The following is a 20,740-nucleotide window of genomic DNA, read 5'->3' on the forward strand; positions in this document are numbered from 1 at the left end:
AAATCACACAATTGATGATATGGGGTTTGAAAATAAATCACAGATGTTGGAGGCCAGATCGGTATTGGGATTCAGTGGTGGAGTAGACTTCAACAAATTGTGACCTTATGAAAGTGAGAACAAAGGGCAGCCATGGTTTCCTTTTTTTAATCTATCCATCTGTAATACAATCTCTCTCTTTGCCTGCTGGCTTCCACATTACCAAGTATTATTGTGCTATCCCATAAGTCATGTTTTCCCATGATATGGTCAAAGTACAACAGTCTTAGTTTAGTCATCTTGGCTTCTAGAGAGAGTTCAAGCTTGGTCTGCTCTAGGACCCATTTATTTGTCTCATGCCCATAGACACTGATAACATTCCCATATTCCTTTCTGCCACCTCAAAACTATATGTGTGCGTGTAAATCATAGTATGGATATATTTGTGTATGTGTGTATATATACAGTGTGCCCTTGTTTTACGCGAGGATCCGTTCCGCCCCCCCCCCCCCCCATAAAACAAAAAACATGTATGTTTTTTGCGCACCATGGGCACCCCTGCCATTGTTTCTTCCGGTGCATAGCGCCAGAAGAAGCAGTGTATAATGCACCCGCATATGACGCAGGCACACTGTACTTGTTCATATATAGAGACTTTTAAAGCATCTATTCTCAATCCCACAAAAGAGGGATGCAGTAAATTACTTTGGATTTATATTTATGTGAATGATTAACAAAACAGGAGTATTTGAATGCAATGGAAAGGTGTTTTGGCTTCTGTGTTCTTCAGTTGCTCTAAATAAAAGTGTGGTGCATCCTAGATGGCAGTTATCAAATAGAGAGGATGGAGAATTCCAGAGGGGATGAGGGATGGTAGGAAGATGGTTGTTGTGTGCCTTCAAAATATTTTTTAAAATATAAATTCCAAATAGCAAAACTTGAATTTGTCATTTTATATAAGGGGAACCATTTTGTTATCCCATTATTATATAATGGGACTTGAGTGTCCATGGATTTTGGTATCCACAGGGGTTCCTGGAACCAAATGCCAGCAGATACCAAGGGCTCACTGTATGTTCAGCGCTGTGGGATACTGGAATTCCTCTTATGTCTCCTTGGATGCAGCTTTATTCAGAGCAGCTGAAGAAGGAGGAAGCCCAAAATTCTTGCCATATATTAGGAGAATATTTCTTAGTTATTCTTAATAAACTTACATAGATAACAATGTATTGATTTTCTTTTCGTTTGATATCCTAGTAGATGAGGGATATGAACTTGAGATGAGAGATAGGATTGTAAAATAAACTTCTTATTCTACCACAACTACTAATGTTCCTGTTTTCAATTTCCTGTCTTTCTAGATATGATTTCCTCCCTGGAAATATAATTTGGTATTTGATGGATGCTGGTCTTTGGAACCTGTATTAATATACATTATAAATAGAAACCACAATGTCATGAAGTCATCTTTCTGAAATGTCAAAGCAGTGATACCTTTAATTGGCTAACCAGAATTCTCAAAATACATGATGCATTTAGGTTGGCTGATTAAAGGTATCACTGTTTGTGGATTTTGGATGTTATTATATTTTGCTCCATGGCCAATGCAGAATATGTTTTCTGTATACATAGGCTAACTATGTTGGAACCCTGATATTTCAGAAATCTGTCTGACATGGAAGGCCTCAAAAATTGTCCTTTGCATGTAGGATGACAATGAAAGTGATGGAGGGTGAGCATTCTTCCCATCCTCATGTGTTGGATGCACATATGTCAGTAAGGACTGAATAGGGCTCCTCTTGAAAACAGATGTCCCAAATACTTGGGAATCTATTCATGTTCATTGACCAGTAGTCACCAAGGGATGTGCATGATGCATGAACCGTTCCTCTCCTCCCTGCCATTTCCATCTCTCCTCAGGAGGAGAACAATCACTATAAATAATAATTTGGAAATTTCTCTTCCACAGGTCTAGGCTGAGATTTCCATCCAGCAAAATTGCCCCAGTTCTAAATGTGGGCGTAACACAAGAGAAAGTTGCTTATTCTTTCCGGGAAGGCACAATGGTAAGTGTATACATGTCATTGAGAATGAATATTTGTGAATACTGTTTTTTCCCTCAGGAACTGGACTCCATGTCCATGTGGAAGGCAGCCCAGGCACTGACCACTCACATTTCTACTTCACTGTGCTGAAGTACACTGTGCCTCTTTCTCTTAGGTCTCCGAGTTGCTATCCCTGCCAAGAATGGAGTCTTTCATTCAGAAGCAGGAAAAGATACTGGAGGCAGGATTCACTGAGGGAGCAGAGAATGAGGGAGTTGAAGACGCTAAAGGCCTTGAGCAAGCATCAGATTTAGACATGAAATCCACAGAGGTAGCACAGATGCCGGGAGAGGGCAACAGGGAGCCTGGTAAGTTTTCCACTCCCATTCTCTAATGCATTGAATGGATATGTATAGTACAATTAGCCCTCCCCATAGGTGGGCTTGCCTTCCGCAGCTTTGAGGTCATGCGGAAGGCAAACCCCAGCAAAAGTAATGGGGTGTGTACCTGTGCCGCCACGAGGACATGCTGCCGCAAGCACATGTCCCATTATTTTCTATGGGGCCTTTTCCCCATATGGGGCTTGAGCATATGCTCTTTTCTGCATACGAGGAGGGCAGACTGTAGTTTGATACCGCTTTAGCTGCTGTGGGCCTTGCAAAGGAATCATCCTGGATATTTCATTTCATTTCAATGCCACCTTTCTCCCAGAAAGGGATCCAGGGTGGCTCACAATTAACATCTGGTTAGATACGTTGCTGGGGTACTTGAACACTGTAGTTCAGCAGTGAGGAGTCAAGCTCTCTAGCCAAGAATCCAAAGCCTCACACCAGCATACGGGGCCCAGGAATCCTAGGAAGGATTCCTGGCAGTTGAAGTGGCACTGAATTGCTAAAACTGTGCAGTGCAGATAGCGCTCACTGTTTTTGACTGTGATTGTGAGCCTGTGGATTTTGGATGCTACTGCCCATAATCTTGTTAAACATGGAACACCATGAGTGTTGTAGGTTGAAGCTCTCCTGATTTTCCACAGAAATCTTGCTTAACAGCTTGGATGATTCCAGGTCTGAACCGCATGACAGTCCAAGGAATGTTCCAGGAGGAAAAGGCCAGAGGAGTGTTTGAGATCTGTTCTCTTCAAAGATGTTCAGAGTGTATATTGGCTTGTTTTAACTAGTCTTCAGTCTTCGGGGGATGGAGAAAAGGATATGAGGAGAAAGTCAGAACTCACCATTCCAGATTTATTTAAACAGGACAGCTCCCAATTTAATATTTGTTTTCATGAACCTTAACCTTTTGTTCATGTACATTCTACCCTTTTCCTCACTGCTTTAACTCTCAAAATAGCCACACACATTTGAGACTTAACCTGAGGTTAAATATGTTTTCTTCATTTCCCAACTGCATTCTGGGAGACAGTGTGCATTGCTCACAGGTAGAAATGATAAGTAAAGCAAATGCGGGGTGCTCGAAGCAGCTGTGCTTTCTTTCAGGAGATTACTACACTCAGCTTTTAAACTGTCAGGGGAAAAGCAACCTTGGCGATGGTTATTACATGACGATTCCTCCAACATGTACCAGCTTTGCCCCAAAGCATAGTTAGGGCATCCTTTTCCATGGAGAGGGGAAACTTGTCAATGAGCTTGCAGTTGCGCTAGTTTCCAAGTGCGAAATGTTGCTGCTGGTGCAGTTCCGTTATTGTCAGTCACGTGGAGTCAATGTCTTCTCCTTTCCTCCATTCCCCCTTTCTCTCGCTATTCCCAAATAGACTGATTGCTTTCATTTATTTTTCAAATTCTTTTCTCTTTTTTGAAGGCTTAGATGCCTTTAACAGAACTCCAGAATGGCTTGAAAAAGTGAAAATAAGTGGGAAATAAAATAAAATAAAACACACAAGATATGCTAGATAAGGCATATGATAGTAGCCAGGGTTAAGAGGGAGTCAGGAAGACAGCATGAGAGAAGAAGCAGACCTGGTTGCACGATTGACAAGATGTTTCATAATGGCTGCCCTGAAGTCTGTATGTTTCCATTATTATTAACTGATGCAAATTCAGCAAGAATGGGCCTTATGGGGTAATGACTTCAAGTTATTTCCTCCCTACAATATCTCTCCATTTCTCACCCAGCAGTCGGCATATTTTGTGCAAAACCTCATTCAGCAGTTTTGGGGAGCCCCCCATCACCTGTTAATCCAAAGATGGATATCATTAATCCGGATAGATATTTTTGGACTGCAACTTGAACCATTCCTCACAATTGGATTTGCTGGGAATTTAAATCCAATGACATCTGGATGGCTATGTAATTGCTGTCCTTGGCTTGATATATTTTTTCTCTCCCTTACTATATAGATGTTCTTATACTGCAAAACTCGGGGTTGTCTTGAGCTTGCTGTTACTTCCCTTTAATGTGTTGCTCATATTGTTATAGCATTAGAAGCGTTACTTGTAGTTGAATTGAGTTCACAATTTGTATGTAATGTGATTATTTTCTCTTTGGGGCAGGGACAACTGGTCCATAGTAACGTACATTTTGGCATGCAAAAAGTCCCAGGATGTATCACCAAGCCTGGGAAAGACTAATCCTGGATAGCTGCTGCCAAACTCAACACTGAGTTTGATGGGTGCATGGTCTAATTCAGTATAAATCCTCTTTTATTATTCGTTCTCCTAGGTCCAAAACACAGCAGAAATAATCCAGTTTCAAACTGCTTTAACTGCCCAGGCTCAGTGCTAGGAAATCCTGTGAATTTTAGTTTATTGTGGCACCAGAGCTCTCTGACAGAGAAGGCTAAATGTTTCACAAAACTTCTGTTCCCTGAATTCCCTAACATAGAGCCGGGGCAGTAAAAGCGGTCTTAAACTGGATGATTTCTGCAGTGTGCTTTGGACCTACATTGTAGAAATAATGCAGTTTGATGCCACTTTAAATGCTGTAGCTCCGTTCCATGGAATCATGGGATTTGTAGTTTTGCAAGATCTTCAGCCTTCTCTGCCCAGGAGTGTTGATGCCTTACAAAACTCCACCTCCCAAGATTCTGTCAGATGGAGCTGTGTCAGTTAAAGTGGTGTCAAACTGCATTTTTTCTACAGTGTAGATGCACTCTCAGTGTGGCAAGTAGCAGCGCCTATTGAAACTGACGTTCTTTATTGCTAAGTCTGGATGCTACCATAAGGTGGCAGCAGAGTAACTTGAATAAAAAGAATAATACTGTAATGCCATGTGTGTGCCTTCAAGTTATGAATTTCAAGTTTTCTTCTGCAAGGAGTACTTAGAGGTAGTTGACCATTGCCTTGTTCTAAATATATCCTACAGAACCTGGTATTCCCTGGTGGTCTCCCTTCCAAATGCTCACCAGGCCTGGCTCAGCTTAGTTTCCAAGATCACACAGGATCTAATGCCTTCAAAGAATTTATGCCTTATGAAATAAATGGGAGGGTCTTTCAGTACAGAATACTGAAGGCATAGGTTGCATCCGCACTATAGAAATAATGCAATTTATCACCACTTTAACTGGCATGATTCCATACTGTGGAATTCTGGGATTTGCATTTTTTGATGAGATATTTAGCCTTCTCTGTCAGAGAGCTCTGGTGCCCCAACAAACTACAAATCCCAAGATTCCGTAGCATTGAGCCATGGCAGTTAAAGTGGTGTCAAAATGCATTATTTCTGCAGTGCAGATGAATCCATAGCTACAGCATAGACTTAAAGTTGTTCTCTTCCCTCTTCACAAGACTGGGAATCATGAAAATGAAACTAGTTTTGTGAGGAATGGTTACCATGATTCCAAGGATTCTTTGGAGAACTCCATGATTGTTAAATAAGAACATCCTCAATACAATGCACCATAATAGTTTCGTTTAATGCTCAGAATTTGCTTCGTGTGCATTACTTAATGGTAATCGTTAGAACAAGAAGATAGGAAGAGAAGTGGACAAAGCGTGGCTGTCAGTATTCTTCATCATAGGCTATACTTACTAAGAGTAGTAGAATTGCAATCCAACATCTGGAGCACCGCAACAAGTCTCCTCCCTCCACTTTATAGCAAGCAGGATTTGGAAATGTTATTGTTAGCACTACCACATTGTTAAGGGTAATTCATTAAAAATTTACATAAAAGTACTGTATTCATTTTATGCATTAAACATTAATAGAAATCATTAACTTTTAAAATTGTTACATTTAAAAATTATTTAAAATGACTAAAGAAGGTCAAGGATTCCTGCCAAATTGCTACCAGAATTATGAAATAAGGCAACATCACATAAAATGGAAAATTATTATTTTGTGTTACTTATGTCCAAGCTTTCAAAAGCTGCCAACGTCCTTATCTTTTGTATTTTGGGTGGGTTGGGGATCAGAGTGCTGAGTTGCAATACAATGGCTTGCTATGGCTTGCCTGGTATATTGGTGTGAGATTTGAACTGGGGGTGATTTGTCTTTTAGCCAGTGTGCTATATGTGGCAGCTGTTCAGGAATGGAACAAACTGCCTTGGAGAGGGGTGCACTATTCTTTGGAGACCTTTAAACAGAGATTGGATGTCTATCTCAGGATTTCTTTAGTTAATAGATTCCTGCATGGCAGGGGAGTGACTTAGATGCCTTTTTAGTCCCTTGCAGCCCTTTAATTCTATTTCATTCTGTGATTCAATTATATTTACATAGCACACAGCAAAACATCATTTCCAGAGTAGATACTTTTGCTGTTTTGGGGTGAGCCCCCCCCAATTTAATACCCCCAAACCTATTCAGCCAATTTGATTTGAAAAGAATGATTTTGGGGTGCTTGGAAGGGACAAGGAACACATGGGATCCCTACAAGAGCTGTTTGGGACCCATGGGCCACACAGTTCCCATCCCTGGTCTAGATGGACAAATCAGTGCCATAAGCTCATTTTCCTTGTGTTCTACCTTGATTTTGCAGAATCAGAGACACTCCTGGCAGATGTTGCCCTGGATATTCTCCATCTGATCATGGTTGATCACTGGAACTGGCTGTGCACAGAGAACATGCAGAGGGTTCTGCACTTGCTCTTTGGGACCCTCGTCCAAAGGTAAGGCTGTGCTGCATTACTATTGCAGAAGGACGCTACTCTGATTCTCTGGATATTTGGAGACTACAGCTCCCATAATCTCTTCCCATTGGCTGTTGTGGCTGAGGCTTTTCCCAGAACTGAGACGCAGAGCAGCTTTACAATATTAAAAGAACAATACAATTAAAAACGGGGGGAAAGGTGCATTAAAAGATGGTGAGAATCACCCATTCCTAAACTAGGGGAAGAGTGCTATAACTTGGTTCTGGAGCAGCCCTTCAGTCCTAAGTAGACTTTTTCTTTATCAGAGTCAAATTTAGCTTGCTGTGAATGAACTACTATCCTGGGGAGATCTTAGCTTATGCATCTCAATGTGAGCAAATATGCCTGCTATAGTTCAGAGGACTAGAACTCAGAAATCCTAGTTACCTTCCTTTATAAATGTTTTGTACTGCATTCCAGTTTGCAATTTTCATAATGCACAAGGTGAAACATTTGAATTATTATTTTTTTTAAAAAAGCACAGCAATTGAATGATTTATGCAATCTTGCTTTTCCACTGAGTGGTGCCCAAGGCAGATAGAAACAATAATGTGTGAAGATCTGTGATTTCATTGCTGTTCATGCAAACAGCATGTTTTACTGAGGCAGACTGCAACTGTTCAACACCCTTTTTGCAGTCATGACCATGATTAGTGCAAAATATATTATGCCATTGATGAAAACAAGACAGATAAAGGACAGCAGTGAAGCCAATTGGAAACCAACAACCAGTAAAACCAAGAATGGCAATGAAACAACCCTACAGATGTTAATGGATCACCACTCCTAGCAACTCCAACTAGCTGAGCCAGTGTTGAGGAGTATTTGGAGTTGCAATCCAGTAACATCTGGAGGGCTGAATGATTCTCATCCCGAGTCGAACCAATTGTAGCATATTTACAGGTTCTGTAATAGGTCATTTTATGGGAGGAAAGGCCTATCTGAATAGCAAAGTCTTTTCCTCTTGGTTTAGAGTCATTAGAGATGAGGCTGGACAGGTCTCCTGTTGCAAAGAGTTTCAGAACCTGTCAGAAACCATGGAGAAGAGGCTCTTGCGACTTCACATACAGTAAACAAAATAGCAGAATAAAAGCAGGCAGCAATCAGATTTTAAAATGGCAGCGTATCTTCCTCAGATGTTAAAAGTCTAGGGTGATATCTTTTAAAAAAGACTTTAAGTTCTGAGTAAGCTCACATTGGGAGAGCATTCTTCAAAGCACTACTGGGGGACATGTGTCTCTTCAGATGTAGTTGGACTCCAGGGACCCATTCACTCAAGTCAAAGCACAGTTTCGCTTTGATTCTCAGGGTTCCTTCCTATGGAATCTTGGGATTTGCATTTTAGAGAATCCTCAGCCTTGAAGTTCTGGTGCCTCATCCAGGATTTCAAAGGATGGAGTCTTGACAGTTAAGTGGAATCATAATGCTTCACTTGTGCAGTGTGAAATAGACCCAGGTTTCAACTTGGGTCTGAAAGAGCCCAACTGCAAGAGACTCAGCCTGGGCAATGGTGTGAGGGAACATAGGAGTCACTCCATTTTAACATTTGGAGGAACACACAGTCCCTTGCTGTGGCATACAGGGTGACCCACAGCAGAATTGTTTTAATGGCTGGATGGGCCAAATAACACATCCTCTCCCCGTTCTCATGGTGATCAGTCCAGACAATGTAGGGCCCAGTCCACAGTTCTGATGCACACTATCTGGATGATGTATGACCTGTAGCATACCATCCTTAACATGGATTTTTAAAAGTCATTTTTGCTCCAGATCTTCCCAGAAGATCCGGAGTGATGCCATATAGTTGCTTACAATGCCTCCTGCTGTGCCTCTTGCCACCATTGGTGCAAGTCACTCCCTCTGACATCAGAACAAGTGCCCAGCCATGTGATTGACACTGGGCAACTCATTTTCAACCGCAGAGGGAGCAACTCATGCTGGCAGGGGGTGGCACAGTGGGATGCATGTATGAACAGCTTCCCAACATTGCTCTGGAGTGCCCAGATAATGCAGGACTATAGAGCAACTTCGGGATCAGAATATCCTATGCTGCTCCCAAAGTATTCTGGCCTGTGTAGACACAGCCATTGTTGCCATCTGGAAGATTCCTAATTTTTCTTTTACCCCTGTGCTTTCAGGGGTGCTGACATATACTAAAGAGAGCCCCTGCAGTATAGTGGTTAGAGTGCTGGACTTGGATTTGGGACATCTGAGTTTTAATCTCCATTGGACCAGTAGAACCCACTGGATTACCTTGAGTTAGTCACACACTCTCAGCCTGACCCACCTCCCAGGGTTGTGGGCAGTGGGGAGCAGTGTGCATTGGCCTGTACTCATTGGAGAAAAGGTGGGTTTTAAAGGTAACTAATAAATGCATAAAAATTATTCTCGCTGGATGAATTGATTTGAAACATTTAATTGACGAATCTGCCAATTAAACTTTAGCAAACCTAGGCTAAATGTATTTCATATTATTTCTTTACTTTTACAGTACATTCGACATGGAACTCAGGGCATCTCAAATCTGAGCTGAAACAAAATACAATTTAAACAATGGAAAATACAAACGTTAAAAAACAATTAAGTGCGCGATCATGTTAAAAACCTTAATTTAAAACAGATTTAAAAGACCATAAACATGATAAAAATGCAGCACATCTCCATTAAAAGACCTTCTCTATCGGGCAGTTAATACTCAGAGGCCTGACTAAACAAAACTGTCTTTGCCATTTTGGATGCTCAGAGACCTGCACACTCTCTCCATCCTCCCCACCTCCCCTTCTGCAGACAATCCCAAAGGGCAGCTGTCTCAGTATGAAGGAGAGCGTCTTAGCATTCTATCTTATTTGAGCTCCCAGAGGAAAAGGTTGCCAAAAAGTGTTGAGGTCAAGAGGATGCTGATAGGTGCTGGAATGCTGGTTTTCTTTTTAAAGAAAATCGGGTCAGGAAGAAGAGCGAGACGCATCTCCTAAATGGGTTTTTAAATGCAGACTGTCCAAGCTGGAAAGCGATACTCTTGAGAGAGCGAGAGAGACAGAGATGCTGAGAGGCACGAGGCCATTGGGTGGAATGTCCTTGCCTACTAGTATGCCAGGGTCTTGATATGTCTGTGGCCATGGTCATGCGGAGCTGTGTATTTTTCTTTGGGAAAGAGTCATGCATGAAATGCCTGGCTTACTTGGAATCCCAATAGGACTGAATTACAAAAATGTCCCATGCAAGGCAAGAAAGAGCTGCATGTTCATCAGCAGACAGTGCCCTGAATCTTAGGGGTTTGTCCCAGCTAGAATAGACTCATTGATCAATTGTTAAAGTTAAATCCTCCTGATTCGATGGGCCTTGTCTAGTCAGGACTAACAATCAGATATGATCTCTACTGAACAGATCCAAATTGATGGGGTGAGCAGGACACCCTTCGGTATATGGGGGTACTTGCTTCCCACCTCCTGCCTGTTTTCACTTCTAACCTTCTCTGTTTGCTTATTTGCATTGCCTCAATGTGAGAATCAGAATGGTGTGAAAGAATTAAATAATCCCCTTCCCATATGTTACTTCTGTTTTATGGTGGTTTCCCACAGACATGGGTCTCTGCAACCACTTGCATCACTGGATATATTGTCCAGATTTTAGAAACACCAAGCAACATTTATTTTATTTTATTTTCGTGTGCATTGTTGAATGTTGGTTTCATTTTGTCCTGGGTAGTATTGATCGCTGTTCAGAACTGCATAAATGAAATATCACTTGTATTAAAACTATACCAGGCTGCAGGGGAAGAAAATCCTAAGGATCTGGTGCACATTTAGGAAGCATTCTGTCTGGGGGCTCAAGTAAAAAGATGGAGAACAGGTTGTTGGATATCTCTGAAGTGAATTCTCCCCCTTCAACCTTAATTGTGGTTAAGCACTGCAGTGGCAAAAACATTAAGCATGGTTTAATCTAGCCAAGATTCCTGCAAAAGAGCATAAGGAAGAGCTGTTAAAGTACACAATCAATAAACCTTTTCTTAAGCCCAGTGTGTTTTAAATGAAGACTCTTTGTCAAGGGTATTGTGCTTTATGTTCTTTGAATGCTTTCTGGGGAGAATTTTAGTTGGGAAATAATGGAGGAATTTGGAACTATCCTTATCTCTCCTCTATTCTCTTTGTTTTTGTCAAGGATGGGGCTCAGGTCAAAGGCATGAGGATGGCATTAGGAGGTTGCCATTGCACTTGGGGCAAGTTGGAGGGCCAAAACATCTTCTTGCAGCAACTCCTTGTGATTTGCACACCAGTTTTACCTTTTAAATCACAGTATTATTATTTTAAAAAATTGGCCACAACTTAGCCACCTGAGCACTCTTGCACCTGACTTTGCCCAGCCGTAGCCACTTCTTCTGTTGCTCTTGACTTTAAGCATCTCTGCCTTTGATCTTCCTTTGCATGGCTGGAATGGGAAATGTGTTGGGGAGGGCACAAGAGTTGGAGGTGTCTGTTCTAAATCTTTCCAGATGATCAGTTCTGTGGCAACATCCAGAAGTGAAAAAGTACATGACCGAAAATGGTATTGCTAAGGAAGGAAGGAGTACACTCCTCTCCAAAGAGGCTGGGCTGTCCAATTATGTAACATGGAAGAGTCCTTTTTTGGGTGGCTAAAAATTAAGGGGAGGGGAAGTTGGTCAGCCAAGAGATGAGCTCATGTGGAGCCAAGAAAAGATTTCAGCTTGGGTGGTCTCACTGCTCTGTCTGTAAACAATTCCCTTTGGTCCAATCTGGCTGTTTCACTATTATTGCTAGCAAAATGCTTCTTTTTATGACAAGTGGAGTGTCAAAAAATGGTTCCCTTTGGGCACTACATAAAGTGTGGGAGAGAAATTGAGAGTGACTCTGAAGGGCTTGCATATTACAAAGGATGACTCCATAGGGTGAGGATGGGGGAAATAACCTTGCATGCACACATCCTTTAAAACCTGGACAATGCAAGCCAGGGAACCCCATCCTTTCACCTGCGTCATTTTGTCCTGGACTCTGTTTCTGAATTGCACCATCATGACCATGATGGAATTGGGGGAATTGTGTGTAAGAGTGTGTGCAAATCAATACTCTCCACTCTGTGGGATGTTCTACTTTTGATGTTAGTGAGAAAGCTGATGTAGTAGGACAGGGGACCTCACCCATCTTTATTTCTGCAGACCTGGAAGTGATGCTCTGGCAGTAAAGAAGTGACTTCTGAGCAGTTTGGTTGGCTATACCCTTCTGTTCTGCAGGAGGGGCAAGCAGTATTTCAACAAAAATTGCATGCCTCAGAATGATTTACCAGCTGAAAAATGGGTTTGTTGAAAAACAGGGGTGTCTGTGAGGGTTTACAGGAATCCCAGGAAAACAAGGACCACATAGAACACCCCAAACACAGAGGCAACTGCATGTGTCTCACAGGCTGCACAATTTCTGCAACCTAATACAGGGAGAAGAAATTTGGGACTTTTTAGATCTGTGGCCCCAGCTCCTACTTTTGTGGCTGCTGAAGCCCCTCACCAGTCCCTGCAAAACCCCCTGAATCCCACCAGTTTTTCCCTCCTAAAAAGCATTTGGTACCATTTTCAGGCAATGTTTGCTCCCAAACTATACAAAATACTCCTGTTATGCATAAAAACCTGTAAAGATATCCCCATCCCAACAAGCACCCCAGAACCCCATATTGCCCCCCAATACCTCCATTTGCTCTGCAGCCCCTGTCAAAATGGCAACAGGTAGTGATGCAGTGGCATTTAATGTCACCATTTTGAGAGGGATTGCAGAAAAAAACAGGGGGGGGGAGTGTGGTCTGCAATGCAGGGGTCAGAGAGAAATTGGTCCCTGGCTGCTGTTTTAGATAAATCTGTTTGTCAAGGCACGATGAACAAAAGCATGTCTCAACTATTAATGGCATTTGGCACCATCAGGTGAGATAGCAGTGAGCATAGCAGCCATCTTGATCCTTTTTGCTTTGAGACTGTGAGTCAGTGGAAGGATAAAAATACGGACCCAGCAGCTGGAATGTGAACCCTGCCTTTCCGTGCTCTGCCCTCAAACTGTCCTCTTTGGCAGTGGAGACTACTGTGTCAAAAGGATGGGCAATGTTAATCCAGTAACTGTTGGATGGTGCGGGTACCCAAAGAAGAAAATGCTCTAGACCTTGGCTTTTGTCGAAGTAAGTAAGGTATGTTTCAGGTAGGATTCTTATTTGATAGAAACCAGATCCTCAGTAGGCAGGCTCCTAAGACAGACCTGCGGAACTCAAGGAATGGCCAGCAGAGAAAATAGGCCAGGCATGATTTGGAAGAAGTAGGGGACACGGGACAATGGAATGTGTAAGTTTGAGAAATATGACCCCAATAAGCAGAGGTACTTTGAAGGCCAGAGATAGGGGTAGAAGCAGGGGCTCAACTTGTCCTTGGCAAGATTCCATCACAGTCCTACAAGGCGACTGCTCTTGAGAACTAGTCACTTTAAATAGATTTCTTGGGAGAATAAAATTCCAGACCAACTCTGGGAAAAGCTATTAACCCCATTTTTGGCAAATGGGCTCATGGTGTCATTTGCAATTACTGTATGCAGTTTTGGAGAAAAGAGCTCATAGTTCAATCATGGACAGGCAGACATTTTCCCTTTAGTCCAGTCCCTGGCAATTCCAGAGGAGAAGAGCAGGTAAAGGATTCCTTCTGACCTTCCACCTGGGGAATGGCTGTCAATCTGATTGTTTGTTGTTGTGTGCCTCCAAGTCATTTTTGACTTATGGTGACCCTAAGGTATCATAACGTTTTCTTGCCAAGTCTCTTCAGAGGTGGTATGTGATTAGGTGACACTATGGTAGACGAATAACAGAATAAGCCTTGTAAAATGCAGTTTATTGTATTTGTGGTCAAAGTGGAGTTACTGTAGCTGTGGGTTAGCCATTCCAGCTCCTACATCAAGGATAGGGAACTTTGACACTAGTGCTGAACCCATCCCTCCTGACATCTGCCTCTCTGCATTACGCCTGATGGCTATGTCCCCTTCACAATACCATCATTTGATGCCATCACAATTTTATACTGATTTTTCATGTTTCACGGGGACAAGGAAATGTTGCTTGTGCAAGGAGGTATCAGATACTCTCTTTGTGCGAGGTTTGGAAAGGCCCAGTTGCTTGTATACCTCATAGTTGTATAAGGATTATTTTATTTTGATTGATTATATTTATATCCCTCCTTTGTCCCGGTCTTACATTGTTGGTGTATGCCTTCAGGTTGTTTACAGGGGCAGCTTAGATCTCAAGGGGGGATTACTTCTCTGTTGTTAATGGGATTGAAATTTGATTACCTGGATTTTATTGCTCTTTGTTTCTCAATCTCCTTATGGCCAAAGAATGTAGTGGGCTCTGCCTGTATTGCCATCCCTCCATACCCTCTTAACTCAACAGCAGACGTAGCATCTTAAGATAAAATGTAGGCCTATGACTCTAACATTGTCTTATTTTGCTTCTTAAACACTTTTGCCTGATGAAGCATCCAGTGGAGTTTCGAAAGCTTGCAATACGTATTTTGTGTGTCTTCTTTTTCTAGTTGACCCAATAAAGCTATCACTGTTTTGTGGATTTTGTATTTTACTGCATGGCCAACATGGCTACCTCTGAATATGTTTCCTTTCACAGAGGCATTTTTGGGCAAAGTTTGTTCAGAAGGAGTTTGCCATTGCTTTCCTCTGAAGTTGAGAGACGGTGACTTGCTCAAGTGACTTGCTCAATGGATTTCCTTGGCTGAGTGAGGATTCTAGCCCTTGTCTCCCAGAGTCCCAGTCCAACACTCAGATGATTATGCCACACTAGCTCTCATCCCAGCGTTACCCAATTGGATCTTGGCCTAACAGCCTCTCCTAAAACCTAGTTAACCAGTAGTCATAATTTTAAATAAAAATGTGCTATTATTTTTGGCACCACCCTTTCACTTTTGGTCACCTCCACTGATGTGATTCTCGGGCTTAAAGAGTTTTTCCACCCCTGTCCTATCCATTTTCTATCCAACTCCCATTGCAAGTGCCCATCCCAGCTGTGTACCAGGCCTACCTAGGTTTTGCTGCTGGTGTTAGCATGTATTCAGATACCCACAGATACCCACACAGAGAACCTTTGGTCATGTTGGGTGGGGATGATAAGAGTTGTAGTCAAAAACCATCTGGAGAGGTCTGGGTCCACCTTCCTAGTCTGCTTCCTGAATATCATTTGAGATCCCTGCTCTGTGCAAAGTGCTAATCCAAAAATAAAGAGAGGACTACTCCTCACATCCTGGATGTCTGCACTTTGAAATCCGAGGAGAGTTCAAGCAAAACAGCCTCTGGGATGGGGACCAGGGGAAGGGCTGAGGTGGGGTTTGGGGGAGTGCTCAGCAGTAGTGTCTATGTTTTAAAAGGAAATTCAGGCACGCTGAGCAGGGTCGGTGTCAAGTTCCAAAGCAGGCGTTGAAAATATACGAGAAACATCCTTAACATGGCCAATAGTAAGCTGACTATCATCTGGGCCTGCTGCCATTGAGCCATTCTCACTTTCAGATTCCTTCTCTCTGCTCCTCCTGTGACATGAGATGGTATGCAGCCCTGCAGAGAAGGCAGCAAAAGCCACTCCTGGCTTACAACTGGTTTGACCAGCCTGCCTTCTCCCTGCCCATGCATGCCTCTCATCGTAGTAATTGTGTCATGCTGGCAGTCCTAAAATGGACCTGGAGGTTACAGACTCTTCCCCCTCCACTGCCTAGAGTAAAGCTTTCTCTGTATCAACATCCCAGAGAGAAATTGGCACTTTTGCAGACTATCACAGCATGGTCTGGTCCTCCCAAACAATAGATAAGGTGAAATTTAAGTTTGTGGCCCATGAGTAATTAATTTTTTTTTAAGTTTGATAATACAGCGGGTCCTTGTAATCCACTGGGATTTTGTTCCAGGATCCCCTGTGGATACCAAAACCCATGGATGCTCAAGTCCCATTAAATCCAGTGGCATAAGAAAATGATGTGTCTGATATAAAATAGAAAATCAAGATTTGCTATTTGGAATTAATACTTCAGTATTTTCAAACCATGGATGCTGGAATCCGTAGATAAAAAAATCCATAGCTAAGGAGGGCTGACTGTATCTTTATTGGTTGGATAATACCTTTATTTGACTAGCATAATATATACAGTAACTTTGAATGGGTGGGACATGCCACAGAGGAGAGAGAGAATGGTGACAGAGTTCACCTTAGGATCACCATAAACTGAAAGTGACTTGTAGGCACACAACAAAATAATACAATTACACACACACACACACACACACACTTTTTAAAGCCTGTTGGCTTCCTAAAGATTTTAAGTTAAAGTAACATTTTCAAAATGCATTTTCAAAAGTTCTGTAACGGACGATGACAACCAGCACACCTAACACAAGAGTTATTTTTCCCTGCCTAACTAGCTTGTTATGTGAGTCTACCTACACACATATAAAGCAGAACGGAAATATCTACCTCTTTCTTCATAGGTGTGCCCAGTTCGGTGTTAGCTGCCTTTTGTATGTGTGTGTATATATGTGTGTAAAATAGCAGTCCACAACTACAAACCTTGATGAAAATGCATCTGTCTCAGGTATATTAGCACCCTCCCTGGATGCTACTCCAGAACAAAGAAAATTGTGTTAACATGGTGGAGCTTAAGTATAGTAAGATAGGTTTTTCTCCATAGAAATTAAGAGGGAGAGACTTCTAGGTCTACAGGTATAACTTCAAGGTAGGATTTCTGCTCTGGTGTTCATCATTTTCGACAATTGTCCACTGATGTTCAAAAAGCCCAGCCAGTCATGAGACAAAAACAGTAAGAAGTTTTCAGGAGTGTGCAAGTTCTGACTTGTAGGCACAAGAGGGCACTGCTAACTGATGTTTTATTTAATATTTTGCTTCTTGACAGCTGTATTTTGGAAACAAACTGCAGTCCCAACATTGTACAGCAGGTATCAGCATTGAGGCTCAACATAACTTATGCAAAGGGTCTACCAACGTTTTGCACTAGTTTGAGGAAAGAACCAGTCTTCTTGCAATATTTCAATTGATTTTTCTTAGGGCAACAGCTTGCCGGTCAGAGCATGTCCCATTGCCATTATTTCATTTGGAAATAATAGAAAGGAAGGACACATCAATCCTGGAAGTGACAATTGACACATTGAGAAGTTGCTTTCTTTTCCTAAGAGTTAGGACCATTGCAACAAATGTTCTTGTCCCAAATTGCCAATCTGTCTCTCCTCTGTGGCACATCCCAGGATTCTGCAATTTTGCAGAGAATACCAGTGGTGCAAGACTTCAGTTTGTGCATAAGATTCAAGAGTTGGTGCCTTTTTGCCATTTTAAGAAGGATTACCAGTTCCTCATGCTGCTATGCTATGTTATGGTGGTTATCCTAAATCATTTCTCACTTTTTGGTCCTCCAGATGTCCTGGGCTTCCCAGAATCCCTGATCAGGCTGGCTGAGACTTCTGAGGCCCATAATATCCAAGTTTGAAATCCATTACCCAGGAGCAATGCTTCTTAAGCTATCTGATGTGGGCGGTCTGGCTGGGTTTCCCCCTCAGTGTGCCAGGTAGCGGCACCACATTTGTTTGCATTGACTACAGCTGTTTCTCTCTTTCCTTAAAACGTTCTCTAGTGAAGACCTTCAGCCATTAGCTTCCAGACTGGCACCAGTGCATGGAGCATCACTTTGAGCAGCACTGCTGTTAAGCACTTGGCACCGGTTTAATTGTTGTTAAATGCTCTCAAGTTGACTTTGACTTATGACAACCTGGTTCATAAAACATATCTAAGACCCCCCTGTCCTCTGCTCAGTGCATGCGGTCCCAGGCCTGTGTCCTCCCTAATTGAATCTGGACATCTAGTATATGGTCGTCTTCTTTTTCTGCTGCTCTCCACTTTTCTTAGCGTTTTTGTCTTTTCTAATTACAGTGTGCCCGCGTCATATGCAGGCGCCCTGTACACAGTTTTAGCTTACGCTGAAAGCTGCTCGACAAGCATGAAATGGCACGTGTGACCCACACTGTGCCCAAGTCCCATTAGTTTGAATGGGGCACAAGCACACGTGGAATTTGCCTTACGCACGGGGGGTCCAGAACGAATCCCCCACATAAAACAAAGGCACACTATATTCTTTTTCCCCATGATGTGACCAAAGTACAACAGCCTCAATTTATTGTATATACTAGTCTATAAATTAGGTAAAAAAATTGACCCAAAAACCCTGAGCCAACTTATCCATGGGTCAATGTAAGTATTGCATCCTAACTTTTCTTTAAAGGGGGGAAACATGCCATGGTGAAAGGCAAGAATATAATCTGTCCTGGAAGCACCAACCCCCTCAACTCTCTCATCCATCCAGTCTTAAGAGTGAGAACAAAGAGTTATGTCTGCTGGAATTTTGTAAGTTCTTTGACAGTGTTTTGCTTTGCTTCATCCTTTAGATCCCTTCAAATATGCCCGTAAGTTTTACCCTAGATTTATCCATGGGTCATATCAAAATCCATAATTTTTGCCCCAAAACTTGCCCTTGACTTATAGATGAGGTCGACGTATGGGCGAGTATATATGATAGTCATCTTGGCTTCCAAAGAGAATTCCTGCTTGATCTGTTCTAGAACTCATTTGTTTGTCTTCTTGGCCACCAATGGTATTCTTGGTACTCTTCTCCAGCAAATGAGTTGATTTTCTTTCCATCACATTGTTTTTACCCTTACTTGATGATGGGGAATACAAGGACTTGGATAATCCACACTTCAGTGTCAGAGTTATGTCTACTTCTGATTTCTTGACTGCAGTCTGCATTCTGATCCGTATTTGAACCAAGGTATGGGAATTCTTTAACTATTTCTATTTTCTCATTGTCTAGATGAATTCTTACAGATCTTCCATGGTCATTATTTTGTTTTGTTTTTTTAAATGTTCATCATTAATCCAGCCTTGGCACTTTCCTACTTGCCCTTCCACAGTAATTGATCCATGGCTTTATTTGTTTCTGCTAGTAGTATTGAGTCATTGCATGTACAGCGCTGTGTAAATTTACAGCGCTTCATAAATAAAGGTTAATAATAAATAATAATCTGCATATCTTAGGTCTGTGATGATGAACCTATGGCACGCGTGCCATGGGTGGCACGTGACGCCATTTCGCCAGGCACAGGGCAAGGGAGAAGGCAGAACGGGCATGTGCCCATTCCGCCTCCTCCCTGCCATTTTCGGGCCTCCCGCTGTCTCTCTGAGACAGCGGGAAGCCAGAAAATGGCGACTGGGAGAAGGAGACAGAGGCGCGCTTTCACATGGAGGACACGTGCCCAGCCTCCTTCTCCTCAGCTTCTCCTTCCCCTGCTCACCTTCCCAGACCCACGGCAGCGCTGCCATGGGTGTGGGAAGGAGAAACGGCCCCGTGCCGGCTTCTCCTTTCCCCGCTCGCCCTTCCAGACCCACGGCTGTGCTGCCATGGGTTTGGGAAGGCGAGGAGGGCAGGAGAAACGGCCCCGTGCCGGCTTCTCCTTCCCCCGCTTGCCCTCCCAGACCCACGGCTGTGCTGCCATGGGTTTGGGAAGGCGAGGAGGGCAGGAGAAGGGGCCCCAGCTGGAGGCCAGGGAAAGGGTGGGGGAGAAGCCCTGCCCCTGGAGAGTGGAAAGCCCTACCCCCGACACACGGTCCCTGCCCCCAGGGGAAGAATCCCCGCCCCGGCACGCGAACCAAGAAAGGTTCGCTATCACTGTCTTAGGTTATTAATATTACTTCCTCCTATCTTCACTATTCCTGCCTCTGAGTCTAATCCTGCTCTGTGTATAATATTTTCTGCATACAGGTTGAATAAATAGGTTGATAGTATACAGCCTTGCCTGAACCTTTTGCCAATTGAGAACCATTCGGTTTCTCCATATTCTATTCTGACAGTAGCCTCTTGTCTTGAGTACAGGTTATGCATCAAGACAATTACATGTTGCATAGCTTTTTGTGATCTATGCAATCTAAGGCTTTACTACAGTCAAGAAAGAACATGCAGATTCCCCCCCCCCTAGAATTCCCTGGTGGTCTCCATTACCCTACAAATGTTTGCAATGCCATCCTTAGTGCCTCTTCCTTTCCTGATTCCAGCTTGCACCCCAGGGATTACACTATTCATATATAGTAGGAGTCTTTGCTTCATGATTTTGAGCATGATTTTGCTTGCAGTGGAAATTAATGCAATGGTTTGATTATTGCTGCAGTCTTTTGTGTCTCCTTTTTTTATGGATGGGAATGTATATTGATTTCTTCCTGTCTGTATGCCACTGCTTTGTTATCCATATTTGTTGACAGATGCTATTTAAAACTAAGCTTTGTCTCTGTGGATTGTAGCAGTTTTATTGGTATGTCATCTGTTCCTGATGATTTATTCTTTGTAATTGCTTTGGGTGCGGCTTTCACTTTACTCTACAATGGCTGAATGCTATAGAGTTCTGGTATTTATAGGGCTTTTTAGCCTTCTCTGTCAGAGAGCTCTAGTGCCATAAAAGCTACAAATTCCAAGATTCCATGGCATGAAGCCATAGCAGTTAAAATAGTGTGAAACTGCATTATTTCTGCAGTGTATATGAAACCTCTGATATGTAGCCT

The 20,740-nt window shown here is 42.6% G+C and overlaps 1 protein-coding gene across 2 annotated transcripts in view; it reads left to right on the plus strand.

Moving 5' to 3' along the window:
• The window catches only part of SNX19 (sorting nexin 19), a 44,799-nt gene that overhangs the window by 6,651 nt on the left and 17,408 nt on the right, over positions 1–20,740 (plus strand). For both annotated transcript variants that reach the window (XM_042476537.1, XM_042476536.1), the window contains exons 6-8: positions 1,949–2,045; positions 2,200–2,392; positions 6,955–7,084. In XM_042476537.1, coding sequence (XP_042332471.1) covers positions 1,949–2,045; positions 2,200–2,392; positions 6,955–7,084 — 420 coding nt within the window. The remainder of the gene's footprint in view (positions 1–1,948; positions 2,046–2,199; positions 2,393–6,954; positions 7,085–20,740) is intronic.

The sequence above is a fragment of the Sceloporus undulatus genome, chromosome 6, assembly GCF_019175285.1.
Source record: "Sceloporus undulatus isolate JIND9_A2432 ecotype Alabama chromosome 6, SceUnd_v1.1, whole genome shotgun sequence".
NCBI lineage: Eukaryota > Metazoa > Chordata > Lepidosauria > Squamata > Phrynosomatidae > Sceloporus > Sceloporus undulatus.